The sequence below is a fragment of the Danio aesculapii genome, chromosome 17 (genome assembly GCF_903798145.1).
Source record: "Danio aesculapii chromosome 17, fDanAes4.1, whole genome shotgun sequence".
Lineage (NCBI taxonomy): Eukaryota > Metazoa > Chordata > Actinopteri > Cypriniformes > Danionidae > Danio > Danio aesculapii.
Window position 1 is genome coordinate 33,891,709 of NC_079451.1, and position 27,585 is coordinate 33,919,293.

At 34.2% G+C, this 27,585-nt stretch overlaps 1 protein-coding gene across 1 annotated transcript in view; it reads right to left on the reverse strand.

Annotated features, from left to right (window-relative positions):
• Positions 1-8,329: 8,329 nt before the first annotated feature.
• Positions 8,330-27,585, reverse strand: part of si:dkey-288a3.2 (protein phosphatase 1 regulatory subunit 37) — a 77,971-nt gene continuing 58,715 nt past the window's right edge. The window contains exon 12 of the mRNA XM_056477287.1: positions 8,330-8,864. Coding sequence (XP_056333262.1) covers positions 8,694-8,864 — 171 coding nt within the window. The 3' untranslated portion in view covers positions 8,330-8,693. The remainder of the gene's footprint in view (positions 8,865-27,585) is intronic.

A 27,585-nucleotide genomic window follows, 5' to 3' on the forward strand; every position in this document is an offset into this window, starting at 1 on the left:
ATGACAAAAACTCCTTTTTGTCTACCTATGTATTTTAAATGCATGACAAAAATAGTAAAATATTATTAATAATAAATGTAAACTTTATAATTAAAAGTTCATTTATAAAAAGCATGTACATTTGGATTTGGCCTCTTCTTTTAAAGGATTAATGTTACTAATGGCAGATAATTAACAGACCCAGAACGTAATTAATTTAATTTAGTGAAATAAACAAAAATGCTGTTTAAGTGCCTTAATATGATAATAGATTCAAGTCCTTAGCTGTAGTTTCTTCTTTCCTGGAATATAATAATATACAAATAAATAATACAATGATGATACAGAAGGTCTACAAAGACTCAAGAGATGAAGGGAGCAATAACAGTAAACCAGATATAGTTAAACAGTTGAGTTTAGCATTTTGAATCCATTCAGCCAATATCTGGGTCTGAAAGGAGCACTTTTAGATTAGTTTAGCATAGATCATTGAATTGGATGAAAACATTATCTTCATCTCTCTCAAAAAGGATATTCAGACCTTTTTTCAGGTGCTGCGTTATATCATTGCACCTGCTGCAGCCATGGTACGGTAACAAAGTTCCTTGGTTATTACACCCTAATGAGAATATAGTTCTTAACAACTTTTTATTTTCCATTGGTTTTAGTACCCAATGCAACTACAGAAGTATCAAGCTTTAAATTGGAAAATGATCAAAACTCATTTTTTAAGTAAGATGCTAATGTTGATGTCATTTCAATGATCTATGCCAAGGTAAGCTACAGTAAAAGTGCTCCCACCATGGATTAAAAAATGGTAAAACTCATAAATAAAACTCTTAAAGTTTATAATCTATATTCTAGAGGTTTTATTAATCTAAATTTCAGTCTCAGGATCACAAACTCAAATTGGCAAATATGAGTGATTGAAGCTGTGATCATTTAATATTCTCTCACTTTTAAATAATGCTTGAGGAAAATAGAATATAATCTAGAAAACATAGGAGAGTCCACTTGTTTAAAGGCAAATGCATTGTACAGTATTTTGATCATTACATACTTTAGATCATTCTTTAAACTATTAATTTGGGGGGAGATTATAGAGTGGAAATAGAACATAATAGAATAGAACATGTAACTTCTATAGTCATGTTAAAAAAATTCATCTTTATTATTGACTTATTTAACTGATTAAAGAAAATGAGTAAAACTGTGAAATTATCTTACTATTTAAAATAGCTGTGTTCTTTGTGAAAATATTGTACTTTTTTCACTCTTCAGTGTCACATGATCAGTCAGAAATCATTAAAAGCTGATTTGCTTCCACAAACATTCCCCAAAATCTCTCATGAAAACTAACAATATAAGTATTTACTGTTACTTTTCATCAATTAAATTCATCAGTGTTGAATTTACCTCATTCCACGCAAATGTCAACCTTTTTTTTCACCAAAATATGGAAACCGTTAGACCAATGTCTAAATTACTTTAGAAATACTCAAAAATGTCTCTGTCATATATATTTGATTTACAAAAGTCACACAAGTGTCAATTTCACATCGGTCACAACCATAACGGAGAGGTGTCACATTCATAACGACACTTTTTCCTCATAAATGCAAAAAATGTCAATAATTTGAATTTTTTGTTCTATAGAGAGACATATTTTATCCTTTTAATTAGCATTATTTCTTTTGGGTTGTGCAGTTTAATTCACAGAATTTCTACTAAGTATGTTGTATACCGCAAACTCAGACATTTTTGGTCACATCCTTAACGAATGTTTATTTTCCTCATTTAAAGTACAAAACATGTTTACCGGTTGACATTTTTCTGGTCCCTCCCCAGATGTTTCAATATAATGTTAACATATACTTTCTCTGTGAATTTATGTTTTGAGTTTTAACTGCAAATGTCACATCCATAACGCTGGAATTGCTCATCCTGTATATCCTATTCTTTCAAAACTGGTAGATTGCTAAATGAACCACTAGATGGCAGTCTTAACTAAGCTATATAAGACATTTGCAGCCTTTTCCCCTCGACAACCATGAGATGGAGACAACAGAGTTCACACACTGCAGAAACACTCATTAATGTTAAACAATTAAACCAAAAGAATACACTACTTTTGAGTACTATATAAATATATCTTATTTGTGTGCTCAAACGCTAAAAATATGAACACTTGGATAAATCGACCACGAATATTGATAATACAAATAAGCAATTCTGCAATATACAACATGTCTTGTTGAGATATTTTTTCAGTTTTAATTTTAAATCTAAATAATATGTACATTATGATTATACTATTTATTTAAAATCTATTTTAAGTGCTTTTATTTAAAAATGTCTTAACTATATTTGCATCTTTGGATAAATAAATAATAATCATATTTAAAAATGTTTTTGTTTTTCCCTTTTAATGGACAGTAAACATCCACTTTAAGTATTTCTATTGTATCTCTGTAGATTTGTCTGTAGAATTTAATTGCGGTGCACATTTTTAAATGCTGTTTTCTCAAAATGTGATTTCTTTTTAATCCCCTGCACTGAGCCCGTAAATCTCTACATCAGCAGCTCTCACAAGACAGCGAAATGAATTTCGTCTTCATCCAGTGTTCCGATTTTCGTGCTAGAAATGTATGCAAATTGGCTCACGTTTTATTAAATTATGCCTAATTTGCATATTTAAAAATAACATGAAAAAAAACTTAACACAAATCTTAACACAATCAATCAAGCAGGGAAGTATGATGATAACTGTCAGGTTTTTGTTGCTGTTGTTTTTCGCCCTATTCACCCGCAGTGTCTTTAAATCCAGAAGTCTTGAAGTTGTGCGTTTATTCTTGTCACTAAGTATCTCTGTCTGCAAACAGTCACCCAAACCCATCTTCATTTGGAAGGGGGGAAAGTGTTTTGTTGCTTAGGAACAGTTGTGTGTGTCGCAGTGGGGTCTCCTCCTGAATATCATTATGTTCCCTTCAATCGACAAAAATGACACTTTTTTTTTTTCTTGTCTGCCAATATTTATCATTGGCTGCACTCACTTGCGAGCCCCTGAAAATGTCTTTTTATTGATTACAGGGCAGAGTCTGGGATTATAACTTACTTTGTATCAAAATAATATTCTAGATATCTACAATGAAAGGCCTTTTCGTGCTGGCAAACTAACCAAAAGTAAAATGCATATAATGTTTACTGTTCGATATACCTTGTTTTTGCCCCACAAAGTCATTTTTTACTACTTTCTTGCTGACTGAAAGAGTAAAAGAAGAAGAGATCGATCCATTTTCCCTTCAACAATGCGGTAGTGATGAGAATGAAAGATTATGAAGTGGTGAGATGTAATTGTCTACATCACGGCTGTCAAACATATGGCCCGCAAAAACATCTAATCCAACCAGAGGGATGATTCAAACTATAATATGAAATAATAATAAATACATTATTTATCAAATTAAATAAAGTGTATTCGCTACAGTATTTTATTTAGGATTGATGGAATATCTACAGATGGAAAAAGTTGAGGAACAAGAAGTGTGATGTATTGTCTACTATAACATGTGCTATAATATTATAATTGTAGCTTTAAAGACTTGCAAGCAAAGCCAGACAAGCGTTAAATGTAAGTTAAGGACTATTAGAAGCAAGGCATTGCAATGAATTAGTGGTTATGTGAAATAGTTTACTATACTGTAGTGTCAAATGACTAAGAGTTCAGATGCTCCCGTTTTATCAGAATAATCACAAATTAATTGTTTTACCCATCAGTTCCAAAAAAAAAAAGAGAGAAATGAATTGGCTTTACGAGACAAAAATTTTAGACTTGATTTCTTGCATTATAACAAATTGTTCCAAACATATCCAGAGCAGAAACGTGAGTAATTCTCCATTTGTGAATTAAGCTATATCAATGATTAAATTATTTGCTGTCTCTAAATGAATCACTGTTTTAAGCGAATCGCTTGAATTGATGAGTCACTGATTCACTCATCATTAAAAATAAAGCTCATTAAATTCTCTACTTCCTGCTGGCATGTAGGCATGGGATGATAACATTTACTGCAGTTTGGAAAATCAAGGTTTTAAAACCACAAAGATTGTCTGTTTACGGTTCCTAATGTATATGTAAAGGTTGTGTTTTTGAAACAAGAAGATAGCAGAGGTCAATGATTTAGTTTAACTCTTAAGCCTTACATGTTTACTGTTCCAAAATATTATAAATGTTTCCTAAAATAAGACATATTGTGTTCAATGGGGAAACATATGGATTACAAACACATCTAATCCAACCAGAGGGATGATTCAAACTATAATTTAAAATAATAATAATAATAAATACATTATTTTATCAAATTAAATAAAGTGTATTCGCTACAGTATGTTAAGATTGATGGAATATCTACAGATGGAAAAGGTTATGTGAAATAATTAACTATACTGTAGTTTTAAAGAGTTCAGATGCTCCCGTTTTATAAGAATAATCACAAATTAATTGTTTTACACATCAGTTGCAAAAAATAAATAAGTAAATAAATAAATTGGTTTTACGAGGCTTTCATATTTACTGATTTCTTGCATTATAACAATTTATTCCAAACATATCCGGAGCAGAAACGTGAGTAATTTTCCATTTGTGAATTTATTATATCAATGATTTAATTATTTGAACCCTGTAATTTGCTGTGTCTAAATGAATCACTGTTTTAAGCGAATCGCTCAAATTGACGAGTCACTCATTAAGACAGCACTTTCCTAGCACCTGCTGGCATTTTGACATCTATGACAGGCCTAAAACAGCCAACAATGTAGGAAAAATGTGTTCAACACAATTGATTTCTGTTGGGGCAACATGAAGGAATTAAATTACTTATTATTTTTTTTAATAAATTTAAGTGGATAGAACATAAAACGATTAAGTTGTCCTCAAAAAAACTCAAGAAGAGTGTTCTTTCAGCTCATTTTAAATAAATAGTTTGAACAAACAGCAAACTTTTTTTTTTTAAATGCACCATCACAAAATAAAAAAAAGTTCGTAAAAATATTGTGAAAAGTATCGTAAAAAAAATTGTTAGAAAAAATTAACTTGTCTTCGGTTTTCTTGTAAATTATGTTGTGGGTAGTATGTTTATTAATAACTTCATTGTCAGCAAACTAAGCTTTAAAAATAAATTGGCCTGCACATGTGGACATTTTTCATGGATCCGGCCATCAAGCTAGTTTGAGTTAGATTTTTGTATGTTGTGTTACTCACGGATGAAGCAGACGGAGCGGGTGAGGCCAGAGGACGCGGCAAGAAGCGGAAAGGTACCCTGCGAGTCTGCGCCCCGCGACTGATTGTGCTCAGGATCATGTTGACAGGAGGAAAGAGGAGATGCAGACACACGTGCAGCAGGGATGCTGGTGCCGAGGCCGGAAATTCATCAAAACGGGGGAACACCTCCAAGAAATGTGCGTCAGACGGCATGCGCTCCTCTCCAATCGCCCCTTTGGAAAGTCAGAGAATTTCTTCCCAATGATTGATGACGGCTAGGAAGGGGGTCAGTAAAAGAGCAACGTGCATCATTAACAGAGAGAATTAAAAGAGAAGTATACTTTTTGTTTTACTTGAGATAAAGTTGATGATAAATGAAATTGAATAAATAATCACATTTTATTTCAGTTAGTTGGCAGGGAAATATTTTCAGTTTAAAATGAAAACTAAAATAAGAAATGCATTCAAATTATTTCCAACTTTAAATGAGTTTGATAAATTAATTAAAACCCTGGTAAAATGATAAAATGATAAAATATTGGAAATATGTTACACTTAGAAGAACTAAGATGCACACTAAGTGACAAATTTTAACAAGATTTGAAAACCATATTATTTTTGCAGATAAACTGAACTGATAGACTTTTACAAGACTGTTGTATGTTAATTTATTTATTTAAATTATTTCTTTTATAATTATCTTATATTATAATGTCTCTTTTGGTTTCATTGTCCATGTACACCTTGCTTCAATTAAAATTTTTTGTCCCAGCCAGTTCCATATTATGATTGTAAATGTTATTCATTTATGCCTTATTTTATTTAGTATGAACCTTCCAAAATATTTTGATCACTGTTAGATGGGTGAGGTGGGAGGTAGGGTTTTGAGTTCCGTTTTGTAGTAAGCTTAATTCTCTGGAATAGAGCACTGTACTTCCAAGAGAATGTTGATACTATATGGTCCATCTCTTTTTTTTTGTAAGCATTATAAGGATATGAAGGTTTTTGCAAAAAAAAAAAAAGGAAAAAAAAACAAAAACAGTAAAATTACTTAAATCACGCAACCAAGTTATTAAAACTTCAACTAAAAGCCAATAAAAACAGAAAATATAAATTACATTTTTTTCACAAAGTGTACAATAGTTGCTTACCAAGGATTCCAAATGTGTTCATTAGATTAGAGGAATGAATATACTGCAATGTGAATCGTTTTTATAATTATATTATAAAATGCATCAAAATGTCCATACATTTATAACCTTTAGATTTTTTTCTTTTTTTTTTGTTTTACATAATTTTACTAGCATAATTAAAACATGTATATGTGGTAAATATTTTATTCCTCTCCCATTATTACATTTATTTATTTATTTATTTAAATTCAATTCAATTGCATTTCTATTTGCCAAATTGTCAGTATCTAAACCTTTATATTAAATGTCTTACATTGAGAAATATTTACATAATTTTCATATTTACATATGAAAACTAGTTTCAGTCTAACATGGATGTTTTTCCTTGAGCCATTATCTTTTTTTTTTGTTTGTTTAATCTTATTTTATTTTCAAGATTTTGGTATTGATGTCTGTATAGAAGCTGACTTAAGAAACCTAAATCCTAACCTATTTACTAATGTAAAAAAAAAAAAAAAAAAATATATATATATATATATATATATATATATATATATATATATATATATATATATATATATATATATATATATATATATATATATATATATATATAATAATAATTGTGACAATGAGCTACATTTTTTAAATTTAAATTTCACATTGGAATTTATTTCTGTATGTTATATTATTTTCAAAACTCAGTACTCATGGCCATACTGATAAAAACAAACCAACACTGCAGAATATTCCCTAAAGTAAAAAACTGTAACAACTAACCCCGGTCGGTCTCCCTCAACACAAAACTAAATATATAAATCAAAGAAAACAAGCCGCCGATATCCTCCTGTCAATGACAAGCAGGTGCTCACTAACAACTGTCCAATTTCTCGGGCTCCGACTGAAAAGTGTCTGACATTTTATCTTTGAGTGCAGCCGTAGACGCTGCATCATTGCTAGTGTCTGTGCATCTGTTCCCAACATCCTCGCGATCGGCTTTCAAAATGTGTTTGTTGCGGAGCCGAGGTGGGTTGAATCTGGCTGGGCGATGTTCGGCAGAGGAGTTGGGGAGACGGAAGCCTTTGTTAAAAACATCAGGTAGAGCGTTGGTTGGGGGGGGGGCTGTTGGCACAGTGGCGCTTGCCCCCATGCTGTTCTGTCAATCTGCCCCTGCCCCGTGCAGAGAGGAGGAGGGGGGCAACCACCAGGGGGGCCGATCCTCCATGAGACCCAAATCACGCCAGACGAGGAAACATGGTCCCTGGCTAAATACAGTTATCCCCCCTCAGCTGTCAATCACCAAATCTTTGAGTAATTTGGGATTTGCCAAGAAAGGCAGTCAAATCTCGGAGTGCCAGTACTGTAGTTTTTGATATGCTATGCGCGTGGAACCATTTGTCTTATTTTAGAAACAGATGTCTTTCGTGCAGCTGCATTTTAAGTTTTTCCTTTTGAAGAATTATCAGGTAAACACCAATAATTGGTAATAAATTAATGGCACATGTTGTGGAAATTGAATCTAATAATTTAAGAAAAAAAATCACGCTAGTCTATTTTTAAACAGAGCTCGGAAAAGTTGACGGAGATTCAAATCAAATCTACCAACTCAAACTCGTCAAACTCATTTATTGCATTTCAGAAATGTTGTTTTTCATTTCCCAAACATACTCTTAATTGCATTAAATTTAAAGACAAACGGCAGATGGTGCGAGTTCCACCTATATTTTTAGATGTAACACCTTTTCAATTGCATCCGCACTGTAACGGCGATCTGTCCTTTGTTGCCGGCTAGCGGCGAGTAGCGCGTGTAAACTAAGACCCGTGCAGAGGTAAATCCCAGCTTCTTAAATTTAACATATGTTCTTCTTCCCACACATTGTGATTCTCCGTGCCGGCAGTAAACGATACGTGTGAGGGAGTTTGAGGCGCTCGCCGATGTCTTCTTGTCATCCAGACGACGATACGCCACATTAGCAGACGCAGGCAGGGAAGGGGCCTCATACACGAGTGTGAATATTAGGGGAGATGGAGCCCGAGCAAACAGGATTTAGAGCACACCTCTGTATCAACACAGATTTAGTCAGCGTCACCCTCCGGGGACACGAGGAGAGATGGAGGGAGAGGCTTCTCTTCCTTTCCAGATGATTCACGTTGGGAGTGGGCTTGCAAAATTGCTTTATGGAAAGTGGAGGAAGCCTCGGCGGGAACATTAGGCAGGAAACAGCAGGAGGGCCACTGTTTCATTAGGGAGAAAAGCTTCGGCTTTATTACCGGGATTTGGAGTTTTATGGTTATCGTTATTTGCTGTAGAATTATTATGCTTATACGTCTTCTAGACTATAGGTGGGAAGCGCATCGGTGGTCTCTGTGCAGTCCGGTGGGTCTGGAGGAGCAGGCTGGAGATTCGTGCCCTTGGCAGCCGTCGCGTTTGCTGCGCACAGATCGGAGATCCTGCTCAGCAGAGTCTTCTGCGTTTCCATCAGGAAGTCGTCCTAAGAACAACAGAAAGTGATAGAGTTGTAGCTTATTCATATTTAATGTGATACGCCACTGTTTCTTCATCAGTCCGACATGACTTTTCCATTAGCTCATGTGGAATTGACGTGTGAGCGATAATCGAGAGTAAAAAAGCAATCCTTGCTCACATAGGCATGTACAATCTGGTGGCGACGAGCTAGCAAACATTGGAAGCGAATCATAGCTGTCTTGTGTGACTTCAGGTTTCGTCACATTTACCAGAGCTCGGCAAAATCTTTATGAGCCAAATCCAGGAATTTGAGCAATCAGGAGTTTCTTTTAAAGGGAAAAGTTTTGAGTCAAGTGCAATTTTGAGTCCCGTTTAAGCTGGTCACAATTTTTCTGCACTGGCCACATAAAAATCAAGACATTTCAGTAGCCTGCTTGTGATTGGCTGCAGTACATGTACACTTCATTCCCCATCTTAAAATGGTTTCTTATGTAGTTCTAATCACATTAAAGTATGCAGCATTCTTTCTAGCAAAACTTGCTCTTATTTGTTATTTTACATTGTTTGATCATTAAAAAGTGGACTGTGATGTCATGATTTTAGGTTTACAATTGGTTCTGCATGAGTTTGGATGGGGCTGTCTAGCAAGATGCTGCCGAGGTACATGGCATGCTTTCGCTCTAGTATCTGTATTGTTTGTTTTATTTTTCAAGTAATGAAAAATAAGGGCCATTGACACAACATTGCTTTCTGCCAATAATGTGAAACTTGTGCGTTTTGCCTCTTTCTTTATAAAACAATGGTGTTTTAGGGACTGAAATTATTTATTTTTCTAAATTGGTTTCAAAGTGAAAGTTTTTGAAAACATTTGCCTTGTAGCATCTGTGTAAATGCCTGAAATGTGAATCTGTGAAAACTATACATCATGTGCATGCATAGAACATGTTAAGGATGTCATGTACTGTATATGCGATTTTTGTGTGTTTGGCAACATTATTGTCTTAAGTCTATACCTTCAGCTTATGATTACTACAGTGCAAACTCTTGTTATCTGTGCAAGATGCCAGTGACCATACCCAGGACATGTCGGCTTCATTTTTCTACAGTGGATAAAAAAAACACATATGTTGTCCAAGTCTATGGTACAGACCATCTCTTTCCATTAAAATGGTTTCTTATGTAGTTCTTATCACATTGATGTATGCAGCATTTTCTTTTAGCAAAATTTGACAGTATTTGATCCTTAAAAAGTGGATTGTGGTGTCAGGATTTTAGGTTTACAATTGGTTCTGCATTTGGATGGGGGCTGTCTAGCAAGATGCTGCTGATGTACATGGCATGACTTCAGTCTGGAAGACTAGTATCTGTATTGTTTGTTATTTTTTTCAAGTAATGTAGTGTGTGACATTGGCATACAGGTCAACTAAATTAGGGGCATTGACACAACATTGTTTTCCGCCAAAAGTGTGAAAGTTGTGCGTTTTGCCTGTTTCTTTACACAACAATAGTGTTTTAGGGACTGAAAACTTGTAATTTTTTTCTTAACTGGTTTCAGTATGGAAGTTTTTGAAAACCCTTGCATTGTAGCATCTGTGTAAATGCCTGAAATGAGAATCTGTGAAAACTGTACATCATGTGCAACCATAGTACGTGTTAGGGATGTCATGTATATGAGATTTTTGTGTGTTTGGCAACATTATTGTCTTAAGTCTATACCTTTAGCTTATAATTACTACAGTGCAAACTCTTGTTATCAGTGCAAGATGCCAGTGACCATACCCAGGACACGTCGGCTTCATTTTATCTACAGTGAAAAAAAAACAGACATGTATTGTCCATCTTTATTAAGTCTATGGCACAGACCATCTCTTTCCAGTAAAATTGTTTCTTAGGTAGTTCTTCTCACATTGATGTATGCAGCGTTTTTCTAGCAAAATCTGTATATGATCCTTTAAAAGGAACGACGACGCGGTTGCGCAGTAGGCAGTGCTGTCGCCTCACAGCAAGAAGGTCACTGGTTCAAGCCTTGGCTGGGTCAGTTGTGTGAGTCTGAGTCTGCATGTTCTCCCCGCGTTCGCGTGGGTTTCCACCGGGAGCTCCGGTTTCCCCCACAGTCCAAAGACATGCGGTACAGGTGAATTGGGAAGGCCTAATTGTCCGTAGTGTATGAGTGTCAATGAGTGCTGATGGATGTTTCCCAGAGATGGGTTGCAGCTGGAAGGGCATCCGCTGCGTAAAACATATGCTGAATAAGTTAAACCGGTTGAATAAGCCGGTTAATTTCGCTGTGGCACCCCAGATTAATAAAGGGACTAAGCCGAAAAAAAATGAATGAATAAATGAATGAATAAATCCTTTAAAAGGGCAGCACGTTGGCGCAGTGGGTAGCAAAATCACCTCAGAGCAAGAAGGTCGCTGGTTCGACACGTGGCTGGGTCAGTTGGCATTTCTGTATGGAGTTTGCATGTTCTCCCCGTGTTCATGTAGGTTTCCTCTGGGTGCTCCGGTTTCCCCCATAAATCCAAAGACATGCACTATACTGAATTGGGTAAGCTAAACTGTTCGTAGTGTATGTGTGTGAATGGGAGTGTATGGGTGTTTCCCAGTGATGGGTTGCAGCTGGAAGGTCATCCGCTGTGTAAAACATATGCTGGATAAGTTGGCGATTTATTCCTCTGTGGCGACCCAGGTTAATAAAGGCACTAAGCCGAAAAGATAATGAAAGAATGATCCTTAAAAAGTGGACTGTGGTGTCATGATTTTAGGTTTATGTTTGGTTCTGCATGAGTTTGGATGGGGCAGTGATGTGTTTTTTAAGTCTATGGCACAGACCATTAGAAAGCAGCTTGGTTTAAAAACTATGTGATGAGATCTCTACTCATCTCTATTACCAATGAACCTTTTGTGAAATGTCACTGATGTTCCTGCCCCTTTCCTCTTCATAAATTATGACCGGGCACGTTCTGGTGTGATTCCTAACAGTGACGAGGATGGGCCCTGCCTGGAAGTGGTGCCACCTCACGGTGCCAACCTTTCCGACCCCAGCGGAGCCCAGTGCTGCGGTATACGGTACAGGCTGCCCACCCTCCCTACCGGGCGGCCCGTCTGCAGCAGAGCAGTTAATAAAGAGATTGATTATCAGCCTGTCAGGAAGTGACAGTTGGACAGAGCCACTCCCCATGAATGACAGAGGGCACGCACTGCTCGCAGCAGCCAAGAGCGCCAGAACCAGCACCGCGCCACCAGCACCTCCGCACCGTGCCAACCTTGCTGCAGGGAGGAAGAGCCCCGCCGCGAGCACAGCCATCGCCTTCTGGAGCAGCAGCTACACGGCTGCTGACTTCACTTCCTGTGCCAGAGTCAGAGTTCAGCGCCGCTGCCTGCAGCAGACTCACTGCCGGCTCACAACAACAACACACGTGAACAGGTTTCCTATCAGATACAGCATTTACACTTTTGAGCAATTATTAAGTGTTTCTTTAAGGGTGGATTTGAATTTTAAATCAGAAACTTTGACATGCCTTCTTGATTTATTTTGGCTACTTTTCAAAAAACGTGTTTATAGGTTTTATTTCATATTTGTCCCAGTTTCAGATTAATTTCCAATTCAGCATTAAAAAAAACTGAAAAAGTAAAATTTCAATAGATATTACACTTCAATAATCAGTAATCTCTTTGGTTTCTAATAATCCATTATGATAAAATTTTCCATAGTTCAGAAACTTACTGGTATTGTATATACCACATAAATTACAGTATTGGAAACAGTTGACTTGCATTATAAGGGTGGATTAAAATGTACATTCTAATTTAAATGAAAGTTTCATTAAAAATGCCTTAAACATTTTCCACAACTTATTTATTTACTTTAGCTACTTTTCAGAATATTCATAGCAATTAAAGGGTTTGCACTTAGATATTGCTTGACACTATTAGCAGGTTGTCCCGGGAGAGAACCCTGAGTTTGGAGATAATTGACGCCTGGTCAATAAGCATATAAGGGGGTCAGAGATCAGGTAGGTCTCAAGAGCTCCCCCTTGTAAAGGGAGGAAAAGGAGGAGATGGGGTGGAAGGAGTGATTCTTCCAAAACAAAGATAAGTGCGAAATCTGTCTATTTATTGTAGGCTTGAATCAATCTAATTGTATTATTGGTGATTACAGATGAGAGACCAGCTGCGATCTTGTGCTCCTTTCGAAATTAGTTTGTAAAACTTTACTTATATTGTTTCATTCTTGTCCATGTGTTTTGGATCAAGTCCATCATAAAAAATGTTTATTTCATTGTTATTTAATTAGAAGAATTTTCATTTCCAGTAATTTCATAATAATACAGTTGAAGTCAGAATTATAAGCTCCCCTTGGAATTATTGTTTCTTTTTTTAAACATTTCCCAAATGATGTTTAACTGAGCAAGGAAATTTTCACAGTATGTCTGATAATATATTTTCTTCTGGAGAAAGTCTTATTTGTTTTATTTTGGCTAGAATAAAAGCAGTTTTTAATTCTTTATAAACATTTTAATCTTAAAATTTTTAGCCCCTTTAAGCTATTTTTATTTCAAAAGTCTACAGAACAAACCATCGTTATACAATAACTTGCCTAATTACCCTATCCTGCCTAGTTAACCTAATTAACCTAGTTGCGCCTTTAAATGTCACTTTAAGCTGTATAGAAGTGTCTTGGAAAAATATCTAGTCGAATATTATTTACTGTCATCATGGCAAAGATAAAATAAATCAGTTATTAGAAATGAGTTATTAAAAATATTATGTTCAGAAATGTGTTGAAAAAAATCTCTCCGTTAAACAGAAATTGGGGAAAAAAATAAACGTGGGCTAATAATTCAGGGGGGCTAATAATTCTGACTTCAACTGTAACTTTTTCATACTAATAAGAATTATCATATCAATCTTTTTAGTTTCAAAAAATCCTTTATAAAAAAGTTGAGAAATCCATAAAAATTTGAAAGTTTGTAAAAAAATGAATTCAACATTGAAATTTTACTTACAACAACATTAATATTGAAATAATCGCTCGCACTTGTTTTCCAGTCACAAATATAAAATCACTCTAGAATGGGATTCTCATCTAATTATCTCAATCTCTCGTTTGTTCTTTTATTTTAATCTGATTATCTGTGTGCTTGAATGTATAGCGACCTCGGCGAGTAAACATAACTGTTGACCCACTCAGCCTGTTGGACTAGCTTGTTTGTGGGACCATATGTTTCAATGCTCATGGATTAGCAACAGTGCATTAGCAAGGCAGAAGTGGCTTCCTTCTAATTAATGATTTAGCACCTCACAGGTACACACACACACACACACACAAGCATCCGGCCCTGCTTTGTCAGTCCCCCTGAATGAAGGGCTGTCTGTGCGCAGTGGCAATCTCGCGACTGACTTTGTTTGAAGTCACTCTTGTCTGTCTCTTCGCCGGTGCGCCTGTCTGTTGGCCGCGTCCCCCTTTTTTTAATGAAACAGAAGCGTTAATAGAATCACTGGGAAAAGCAGGTGATAAAAGTTGATCCGTCGAGCGCGCCTGTATCCTGAGTTGCGAGCGCACTGTTCAAACAGAGCATTGTTCAAAGACAATGCATGCAAAAGACACACGGGCTGCCGAAGGAATAAAAAAAAAAAAACGAGAAAGGGAAATGAAAAAAAAAGCTGCTCCCTGTCTTCAGCGAGATCAAAACAACTCCAAGGTAAAATATACAATGAAGGGCCCCCTGATCTGACCAGCATCTCAGATGAGAGAAGGATGCAGTCTTTCTGACACGATACAGAGGGGGGAAAAGAGAGAGACGGAAAGCAAAATAAAGAGGCCTCGCCAAAAAAGTTTGCAAGATTCAGGCCTTATGAATGCATTCATGGAACATCGTGCACGCATTACAAATGTCAAATTAACGCCCGCTTGAGTCCAAATGATATTCCGAGCATATGAAATGACCCTCAAAGAGATGAAAAACATCCCAAAAAATGGGAGGTAAACGGTTCATTTCAGCCCTAATCAACATATCGCATCCCCGGCCTGACAATGCGAATGAATTTCGGTCACATTCGGAGACTCGTTTTTGAAACGTCACCCTGGGATGTTTGCGATCAAGTGCTTTTTTTTCTCTATATATACACATGTCAGCGCTGAGCGAGCTGTCATTTTCTCATTCCGGGAAAAACAGAAGTCTCTTTCACACTTCATTGGCCATCGCCGAGATCAATACGAGGAATATGAACCAGAAGTTTCTGTGGAGAGAAGGAAAGGAAAAGAGGAGGAGTGACGCTGCGTTGAAGGCGACACAGATGGACAAGAGCCTTTATGGTGGCGGCTCCTGCTGGCACGGTGCCACCAGCCCCAGACTCCCTTTGTTTGCCTGGCTACTAAACTAATAGAGATAAAAGCAGGTTCCCGCTGGCCAGGAATTATAAAGTCATTAACCAATACAAATAAGGCTGAGAATGAAGGGCCAAGGAGAGCAGGCTTTCTCAGACCAGCTGAGTCTGAGAGGTTTGGGGAATCTGGCCGAGGTTGGACGTCTCTGAGAGTGTAAACAGATTTACACTTCTACTATTTGACGGGGTCTTAAAATAAACAGGTCATCCTGCGGTGTGACATGATAGAGCTAGCTCAAACTGAGTTTCTGCTGATTGTGGTGCATGTATTTACTGTATGTCATGTGACTGGGCCAGACAGAATCTGCAGGCATTTTTTGCTATTTCTGCGGAGATTTATGCGGAATGATTTTAGGAGTATCAGAACTAATAACTTAATATATGAAATAGAAAATAATACATTTTTAACTTCTATTTAATGTTTACAATGCAAATCCAATTAGATAATATATCTACTAAAAGAGAAAATATGACTTTACAAATTGTATTGTAAATAAATCATATGAATATTTTAATATTACTGCACTGTAAAATCCAACAGTTAACTTTATCAAATGAACTGAGTGTAGTTAACTCAAAACTGACTGAAAGTTAATTCTACTCATTTGAATAGTTTTGAACTCAGTGTTGAAGCTAATGAGTTCATTACTTAAATGGAGTAAGTTCACAGTACTCATATGGATTAGCTTTTTAACTTAAATTGTTTGTAGCAATCGGTTTCCTCAAATGGTTTGAGTTGCCTTAACTTATTGGTTTTTACAGTACTCAGTTGGTTTGAGTTCTCTTCATTTATTGAGTTTTACAGTACTCAAATTGCTTCGTTTACTCAAAAAGATTAAGTTCACAGTACTCATTAGAATTAGTTTTTGCACTTAAATGGTTTGAGTTACCTTAACTTTTAGGTTTTTACAGTGTATTATTATATCACAATAAAATTACTGAATTGAAATTAAAAACTGAATATAAATTTACACACATTTACACAAGTATATACATAGCTCAATGATGGGCTGAAAATCTGCAGAAATCTGCAGAAAGCCCAGATTCCATGTGGGCCTGATTATGACCTTAAAATATTATTAAAATAGTAGTCAAATTCATGTTAAATAAAAAATTATGATAAATCATATGACAAAGTATTTGAAAGCACTTTAAATACCTACAGTATTTGGTTTTAAAAAGGGTTATAATTAACTTTAAGAACTAAAATCAAACAAAATTAATGCAAAAAAAATTTAAACAAAACATTATATGATAATATATGAATTTTCCCTAAATGTTGTAATTTTTATATTTTTTATATATATTTCAAGAGTTCACACTTAGATATGCTTGGCATGAATAGCAGATTTGTCATGTTGTTTCGGGAGAGAACCCTGAGCTTGAAGATAAGGCTCTCGCCTGGTCTATAAGCATGTAAAGAGGGTCCGAGATCAGGTATAGGTCTCGAGACCTTAGAAAAGGGAGCAAAAGGAGGAGATGGGGTGGAAGGGGGGATTCTTTCAAAATGAAGATAAGGCAGTAGGGTAAAATGGGTCTATTTATTGTAAGCTTGGATCAATCTGATTGAATTATTACTGATTACGGATGAGAATCCAGCCGTGCTCAATCATATCACGTTCTCTTCTCTAAATTAGTTTATAAAACTTCACTTATTTTTTAATAAATATTTGTAATTTGTATTATTTTATATGTTTTTATATTTTTCCATTTGTCTCGAAATGCATTTCATTATTTAGAAATAAATCTAAGAAAATAAACAATTAAAAATATATATATTTCCACTAAAAATTGCATACTATACACATTTTATCATAAACACAAAATTAAAATATATTCTCTTATTCCTAAAAATTAATAAGAGAATATATTTCAATTTTGTATTTCTCTTCTATAATGAAAATAACAAAATAAAATATGTTGTGGCAGAATTAAATCAAAAATAAATAAATCTATTGCATGTGTATCAGATTACTGCATACATTTAAGCAAGATGTAAATAAATAATTATATATCAATCATATCAAAGATGGATTAACATATCAATATCTATGAGTACATCTTCAATTTAGACACTATGTTGTTTCATTGTCCAGCTATACAATCATTCATTTCCATTTCCCCCCAAAAACCTTTTAATTTCCATTTTCCTTTTATCTGCACAATAGATCCTCAGCGTGTCTTCCCTTCCCTTGTGTAATCTCAATATTATTTAAGGTAGCCATTGCACAATGGCTGTGAAAATGGGAGTCATTTAAGCCCTTCTCCCCAAGCAGTGGTCTTGGCAACTAAACTAGCTCATTTGTTCACTCTGCATTCCCTTGGACAGCCTTATAAATGGAGGCACTATCCAATTATTACAGGGGATAAAACTAGAGCTCCAGCAAACCATAGCAGAATCTATTACCAGCGAGAGTTTGTGTGTGCGTGTGTGTAAGAGAAAAACTGTGCCCATATGCCTCAAACACTCCTCCATACAGGGCAGGTGACACATTTGAGACCTAAACACATGAATATACTTCAACCCTGACGGAAACACATTCTCTTATGATCTGCTGCAATACATAAATATGAATCTGTAAACCTCTAGTTTGCATTAAATGCTTTGCTTTATTATTAAAAGGCATACGATTATTCTAAATGACCTTACATAGCACAATTGAAGTATGCATAACTGTTGAAAAATGATATTTGACTATTTTAGATGTATGCAGCTGGATAGTGTTTGTGTGCATAGGACTTTTGCAAATGGATAGGGTTTTATTGCGTAGTCGTATAAAGCTGGCTTTAATTTGATAAACAAAAATAATGTTAAAAAATGAAGTATAAGGTAAACATCATCCATCGATCATGCGAATTGAGAGATTATATGGAATATGTTTATTTTGTAACTTACCTAGTGTATTAAGATCGATATATCTATATATAACACCCTGAAAGTTTATTAAAAACCTATCTTAAAACTATATTTGACAAACTAAATAATGATATATGTGCAGTTTGAAAGTGTTTGTGTGCATGCATATGAAGGGACTTTAGGGATTGGATACGTAATTATTGCATATTTGCATGAAACTGGCTTTAATTTAATAAATAAAAATAATGTTACAAATAATTAAGCATAATGTAAACAATTTTTTTTTAATTAAGTTTATATTTTATAATAAATCATGCAATTTGAAAGATTATATGGAATGTGTTTATTTTGTAACGTACCTACAGTGTAAAGATGGATATATCTTATATAACACCCTGAAAGTTTATTAAAAACTTATTTTAAAACTATATTTGACATTAAATAATAATATATATATTTGTGTGCATGCATTTGAAGTGACTTTTGGAATTGGATATGTAATTAGTGCATATTTGTATAAAGCTGGCTTTAATTTGATAAACAAAAATAATGTAACAAATAATTAAGCACAATGTAAGCAAAACTATTCAAATAAGTTAATATTTTATAATGAATCATGCAAATTTATTCATTTTGCAACTTACCTACAGTATAAAGATGGATATATCTTCTATAACACCCTGTAAGCTTGTTAAAAACTGATCTTAAACTATATTTGACATTTAAGAATGATATTTATGAGGTTTGAAAGTGTTTGTGTGCATGCATTTGAAAGGACTTTTGGGATTGGATACGTAATCATTGAATATTTGTAGGAATCTGTCTTTAATTTGATAAACAAAAATAATGTAATATAATTAAGCATAATGTAAACAAAAATATTCAAATAAGTTTACATTTTATAATGAATCATGCAAATTTATTCATTTTGCAACTTATCTATACAGTATAAAGAGGGATATATCTTATATAACACCCTGTAGGCTTATTAAAACTTATCTTAAAACTATATTTGACATTTAATAATGATATATACAGTTGAAGTCAGAATTATTAGCCCCCCTTTGAATTTTTTTTACTTTTTTAAATATTTTCCAAATGATGTTTAACAGATTAAGGAAATTTTCACAGTGTGTCTGATTATATTTCTTCTTCTGGAGAAAGTCTTATTTGTTTTATTTTGGCTAGAATAAAAGCAGTTTTTATTTTTTTAAAAACCATTTTAAGGTCAAAATTATTAGCCTCTTTAAGCTACATATATTTTTTCGATAGTCTACAGAACAAACCATCGTAATACAATAACTTGCCTAATTACCCTATCCTGCCTAGTTAACCTAATTAACATAGTTAAGCCTTTAAATGTCACGTTAAGCTGTATAGAAGTGTCTTGAAAATATCTAGTAAAATATTATTTACTGTCATCATGCCAAAGATAAAACAAATCAGTTATTAGAGATGAGTTATTACAACTATTATGATTAGAAATGTGTTGAAAAAATGCAGTTTGAAAGAGTTTGTGTGCATGTATATGAAGGGACTTTTGGAATTGGATACGTAATCATTGCATATTTGTATAAAGCTGGCTTTAATTTTATAAACAAAAATAATGTAACAAATAATTAAGCATAATGTAAACAAAAATATTCAAATGAGTTTATATTTTAGAATAAATCATGCAAATTTGTTTATTTTGTAACTTATCTAGCATGTTAAGATCGATACATCTTATATAACACCCTGTAAGCTTATTAAAACTTATCTTAAAACTATATTTGACGTATTAAATAATGATATATATGCAGTTTGAAAGTGTTTGTGTGCATGCATATGAAGGGACTTTTGGGATTGGATACGTAATCATTGCATATTTGTATGAAGCTGGCTTTAAGTTGATATTCAGTGATGAAAAAAGGGTTACTTTGGAAACTCTCTGATAATTGGCTTCTTAAAAGCATCTCATTTTTAACAATGTCACTGTGGCTGGTGGATGACAATTAATCTGTTTTCCAGTGTTTTCTTGGCATCTGTGCCAATTACTTTATATGCTAATATATGTAAATTACTCAGCATTTGAGATGCCAGTAAAAAAAACTGCTTGTATTGTATATTATTTTTAATTCCTGCAATACAATTGAAGTCTTTTATTTTTTTTAATTCAAAGATACTATTTTACATTTTAAATGCATTTTTTTTGCATATACGCATATATTTTCAAATGGAAAAGTAATGCATTAGTAAAACAAAACAGAGCTCTTAAATATAGCTTAATTTTTGATAATAAATAATTATTTCAGACAACACAATCAACCAATACATTTTGTAACTGAAAGAATCTTGGAAACAATCAGACTTTCTTGCATCATTTCTTTGTTTACCACGATGACAATGAGAATTAGTCACGAGCGCAGCAGCAAACGCATTTATTTCTCCCTCCAACAGTCAAACTGCATTTTTACACTTACCTTACATCCTATTTAAGTGCGTCCTGGATTTCGTATTTGTCATTGTGTCGGCACATTAATATTTTTCTTTTTTTTCTCCCCTTCTCTGTTAGTGGGAAAGAGGATAATGACTTCACCGCTAAGTAAATGTTAATGAATGCACTTCGCCATCTGACTAGGTCTTTTCTCTTAACATAAATAGCTATAATTACCAACATATTCTCTCTCGCTCACTCGCTCGCTCTATCTCTCTCTTTCTCCCTTTCTCACACACACACAGAGACACACACACACTCTATGACCTGCATGAAAAGTGTGCTCTCCATTGTCCTGTGTTATGTTAAGCTGTTTCTCATCTCTGAAGGTAGATGTCACTGTTGTACACTAAATGGATCTGTAAACTTCAGCCTGGAAGATGATGGATGCTTACTGTTAGGTAAAAGAGTACAGGGAGAACATTTGTCTCAGATATATATACTTGAAAGACAGGACCACGTTTATGGAACATAATAATAATAATAATAATAATAATAATAATAATAATAATAATAATAATAATAATAACAATAATGATGATGATGATGATGATGATGATGAAAATAATAATAATAATATTAATAATTATAATATTAAAATAAATAATAATAGCAATGATAATAATAATAATAATAATAATAATAATGACAAAATAAATAATAATAAAAATGATAATAAAAATAATAATAAAATAAATAATAATAACAATGATAATAAAAATAATAATAACAATAATAATAATGATAAAATAAAAAATAATAATAACAACGATAATAATATTAAATAATAATAATAATAATAATAATAATAATAATAATAATAATAATAATGATAAAATAAATAATAATAACAATGATAATGATGATATTAATAATATTAATAATAATAATAATAATATTAATAATAATAATAATAATACTTTTAATAATAATACTTGTAATAATAATAATAATAATAATAATAATAATACCTTTATTTATTAATCTAAGTTATTTATGTTTATATGATTTAATTTCCTAAATATAATACTTTAAATTAGACTTGAAATATGACTTTTTAATAGACTGTTGTTGCAAATCAAGGTTGAGCTATTAGTGTTAATTATTTAATTATTCCCTATTTAATTATTCTAATAAGTTTGTTACATCGAATTAAATCTAAGTAAAAAATAATAATAATAATAATGCTCCAAAAAAGCATGCAAATATTTTGCTCATTAATATCTTCCACTAAAAATCAATAAATCAGATCTAGTACTTCATTCTGCCACTAAACTAACACATTTGCACACATAAATCCTGATACGCTGCCACAAACCTACTTGCGTAACAAAAAAAAAACCCATCAAATTTTGATCCATAAATTCATTCCAACTCTGATAGCTTGAAATTATCAAGTATTTTTTTGTACATTTATGTGAAACTACAAATAAACATATATTAAAAATATTCAATTTAGCTTAACAGCATATTTTCGTTAATTACCTCACATTACTCACGAGGAGTACAATGAATGCGCAATCTGATAATTATAATAAGCGCGCTCATATTGGAAGAGTATCAGTCGAATGTGTCAAAATAAAGTTAGAGCACTAAAGCTGAGCAGCTCCATCATAAACACACACACACACACACACACACACACAGTGAATGGTATGAATATATATCTCCACGGAGGACGGCAGTCAGCTCTGCTCTCCCGGCTGATTCAAAAATGTATCTTTCAGGCGTTTATTATCAATTTGACTTTATCTTCTCTTTACCAGAGGTGTGAAATCTCCACCTCATACGTGTAATTAAGGTGGGCCGCGGTGCTTAAGAGAGGCTTGATTTGAAGCGATTACCAGAAGCGAGAGCTGAAAAGTACACCGCTGTGACCTCAGGGGCAGACTGGAGAGCTGCTGGCTGAAGCCACGGCTAATTTAATTGATCTCCTCAGCTTTACATTTAAATATCATCACAGTAGCGATGAGCTCCAGATAGGCTTTGTTCTTGCGTGTGGCTGAGGAGAGATTATTCGCCGTGCAGATCTGACCTGATGGCTTCCCTCCCCGCTAAACTCTTGTGTTTGTTCAGCCTAAGAGAGCCAGACATCGATCCGCCCGCTTGGAAAGAGGCAGTTTTGGGTGATGGTTGGTTTCAACTGTTGTCGCTACATGTGAGAAGGGGATTGTCAGAGAGTAGACACAAAAATAAAAAAGCCAAGTGGCCTTTGTGTGTAGAACTCTTTTTACAATAGACTAGAGCTGCGCAATATATTGAGAAATGATCGTCATCACGATAATAGTATATGTAATATCCACATCGCAGGGAGGAGGATTAGATTGAAATAGTTTTATGGTTGTGTGCTACATGAATATGTTGTTTATCCAAATCTGACCAATCAGATGGGACCTTTACTATCTTCATCCCCACCTCATCTGTAGGTACTGTTATGAGAACCAAAAGCTAAAATGAAATACTATTCTGTGTTTGTATATATGTATATGTATATATATAGATTAGACAGACAGACAGAGACTTTTTTTGGAAATTGAGATTTATATAATCTGTAAGCTGAATAAATAAGTTTGATGTAGAAGATATAGGACAAAGCTGGCTGAGATATAATCTGAAATCTGAGGATGAAAAAACTACTGAAAATAATGCTCAAGTTGTCAAATTAAGTTCTTACCAATGCACATTACTAATCAAAATGAACGTTTTTTTTATATATTTATTGAAGGAAACTAAATATCTTAACGAAACATAATTTTTACTGAATATTGTAGTGATCAATAGTGTAGTGATTGGCATCAAAGAAAAATGTCTCATTTTGATTAGGGGTCACATGTCAAGTCACGCCGTGTTTATTTTTATAGTGCCTTATAATCTAGATTGTGTCAAAGCCACTTTACTGCTGAACATGAAAAAAAAAGGCAAGCAATATGAGGCCATATTCAGCATTCTGTATCAGGCAGGCAGCTGAGTAATGGTAGAATGCTAGTGTAGTTTTAGTAAGATTAAAACTGATTCAGTTCAGTTTGATATGAATATTACTGTTGAAAGATGATCCACTGAAGAGCAGCTTCCACAAATCAAGCAAGCCAGAGGCGACAGTGACCAAAACTCTACCAATTGAAAAATAAGTTTCTAAAATTGCATTTAGTTTTAGTAAAATTTTAGTCATCAGAATCGTTTTAGTTGACTACATTTCACACGATTTCACTGAAAATCTCAGTAAAATCAGGAAACATCAATTAAGCATATTCATTCATTCATTTTCTTTTCGGCTTAGTGCCTTTATTCATCAGTTCTCGCCACAGCGGAATGAACCACCAACTTATCCAGCATATGTTTTACACAGCGGATGCCCTTCCAGCTGCAACCCAACAATGGGAAACACCCATACACTCTTGTATTCACACACATACACCAAGGTCAATTTTAGCTAATTAAATTCAGCTATACCGCATGTCTTTGGACTGTGGGGGAAACCGTAGCACCCGGAGGTAACCCACGCGAACACGGGGAGCACATGCAAACTCAACACAGAAATGCCAACCTACTTGTTGTGAGGCTATCGTGCTACCCACTGCGCCACTGTGACGCCCAATTAAGCATATATCTAACATTTCTAACTACAATATATATTCTTGGAGAAAAAACTTTTCATTAATATGAATAATATTCAGCTGTGAATACAATCACAGACTGTTACTGTTGTAACTTGAATGAACATAAGGAGTTGGGAATAGATGCACACTGAAAATCCCTCCAGCCATAGTCACTGCAAGGTGTGAGGCAGCTTTTACATCAGACGCAGAAAGCGCTGCACAATGAAACCCATTCATTTCAAGGTCAGTTCTTTGCTGCGTCAATGAAAAGCACAAGAGTAGCGGAGCACCGTCTACTAGCTTGCATGTGTATCATGGTTAAATTTCAAAACTGCTCAATATTCCTCTCTGTGGATATTCCGTTAATGTACATGTACTGTATAGTTCTCTATGCATGAACCGCACATGCTAACTGCAGAAATAAAGTCTGCTCAATTAATGTAACTACTGCTTGCAGCTGAAGGAATGAATGTTTGATCATTCATATTATTGGTTCTAAACTCTGCATAATTGGATATTTAAACTTTTTTTTAAATATATTCTTGGAGAAAATACTTTTCATTAATATGAATAATATTAAGCTGTGAATACAATCACAGACTGTTACTGTTGTGACCTAACATTAAACAAAAACTCTTTTCATAAAATGCACTGTTTATAATAACTTAGCTATATATAGCATTCTTTAATTATTTCATGCAGACACATTCATTTACATAAATGAAGTATAATTAATACTAAGTTACTGTACTGAAGTTATTAGATCAAATGCTGTTTTCTTTTTTATATTAGACTGCTGTTGGTTTATAACATCTTACTCTCCAGAGACTGATCCAGAGAAGGGATGTTAAGGAGAATCTCAGATCAGTAAATTGTGTTGGAAATTGCAAATTCAAAGTGAAGACAAAGCCTAGAGTTTGTTGTGGCAAATATAGTGCAGACAATTTCAGTTTACAATTTTACTGAGTATTGTCCTCTAGTTACACTTAAATTTAAACATCTTTTTCATCAAGTTTTACATTTGAACAATTGCAAGGTCTGACTGTTTAGCATACTATATTATTATAGTATTACACTACATCTATACTGTAAAATTGAAGATACCAACAACATTAAGAACTAGGTTCCATGTATGCGGTCAATTGATAAGATTTCAATGGTTATGAAAACACCATGCCACATTATGTTCACATATGTTATGTCACCATTCCATTATCACCACCAACAGTCAAATTCTGTAATGCTGGGTGATTATCGAATGTGTTCGATATGCATATGAACACGATTCAAAAAGCGAAACACGGACAAATGTAGGCTAACTTGCTCAAACAGTTTTAACTTGAATGAACATAAGGAGTTGGGAATAGATGCACACTGAACATCCCTCCAGCCATAGTCACTGCAAGGTGTGAGGCAGCTTTTACATCAGACGCAGAAAGCGCTGCACAATGAAACCCATTCATTTCAAGGTCAGTTCGTTGCTGCGGCAATGAAAAGCACAAGAGTAGCGGAGCACCGTCTACTAGCTTGCATGCGTATTCTGGTTAAATTTCAAAATTGCTCAATATTCCTCTCTGTGGATATTCCGTTAATGTACATGTATAGTTCTTTATGCATGAACCGCACATGCTCTTTGCAGAAATAAAGTCTGCTCAAATAATGTTCCTACTGCTTGCAATAGCGCCACTGTGCTATAATGGCAATGCTAGTAAAATGACGCCTCTTGACTCGTTCACTGTCAGTAATTTTTTTTATCCTCTTAAGGCCTAAGGTGTTTTTTTACATGCATTTTTTATTTCTCTTTGCTATTTTGGGCTTATTAGAACCTAATTAGAATAAAAACCTAAGTATTATCTTTTGATACAATGTACTTTTAGAGAAAAATTATGTCCATATATTTGGACTGGTGGTGCGAATTTACATAAAACACATTTTCCTGAGGTTTTTTTTATGCATATTTAACATAGAATTTTTTTTTGAACTTGCTTTGAATATCAGAGAGTAAAAACTCTCTTTTTTTTTTGCCATTTTGGACAGTAAAAATAGTGTTTGGGACATTTCATTTGCTGCAAAACTGTTGAAGGATGATACTGTATGTGGACACTCAAGCCCTAGGAGGTTATTGCTAATTTATTTATATATATATATATTAATTATATATAATATAAATTATAGTATAATTTAAGTAATTGAGTGACACTGATATTATATGACACTATCATTTTACCACAACAAAAGAAAATCAAAGAATCATTCACTGCTATTATGTGATTAACTAACGCTAGTAAGAAGCAAAGTACACTAAAAATGCTGAGTTGTTTTGACCCAAATGTTGGTAAAAAAATAAATAAATAAATAAAAAACACATACATTCAAATAAAAAATGTTTTCTGAAATTTTACCCAGAGGTTTGGTTTTGTTTACCCAAAAATGGGTTGAAACAATACATATTTTTTTAGAGCGTGTATTTCATGCTGTGCCGAATCTGCTGCTTATTATTTCCTTATTTGATTTAATTTCTTTATGGTAAAAGGACTTTACCTTTAGACTTTTAATTTTTATTGTATATTTTTTCTATTGAATTTTCCTATTCTTGTTTACAGACTCTCAAGGAACCTAGAACTTTTTCTGTTCAATTACAATAATGACATTGCACAATTATTCATTCATTCATTTTGCTTCGGCTTAGTCCCTTTACTCATCAGGGGTCGCTATCCATACACACACATTCACACACATACACTATGGCTAATTTAGTTTATTCAATTCACCTACTTCATGGCGCATGTCTTTGGACTGCGGGGGAAACCAAAGCACCCGAAAGAAACCCATGCCAACACGGGGAGAACATGCAAACTCCACACAGAAATGCCAACTGGCCCAGCCGGGACTCGAACCAGTGACCTTATTGCTGTGAGGCAACAGTGCTAACCACTGAGCCACTGTGTCGCCCGTTGCACAATTAGCTTATTATAAAGCTAATTTGATTAAAATTAGAAGCCCAGGTCACTTCAAATTTCACTTCAATTTATAAACTGAGATCAGTTCAGTTATAAATCAGCTCTACAGAAAGTAAAAGTTCTGTTATTCAGCTTGAGTCAACATTGATTCAGTTCAGTTCAATAACAGTGTTGATGTTGCATCATTTGTCAGCTATGAATAAATGTTTGATTCAGCAACAGAAAGCTCCGCAGCAGACAATATATCATTTAGTTCAGTGTATCTCAACCACGTTCTTGGAGGATCACCATCTCTGCCCATTTTCGGTGTCTCCTTAACTAAACACACCTGATTCAGATAATCAGCACATTGGCAGAGACTAAGACCTGTAATGGGTGTGGCAAACAGAGGAGGTCTCCAAAACATGCAGTGTTGGTGGTTGAGACACAATTAGCTCATTTCAGTTTAGGTTCTGTTGTAATCGAAC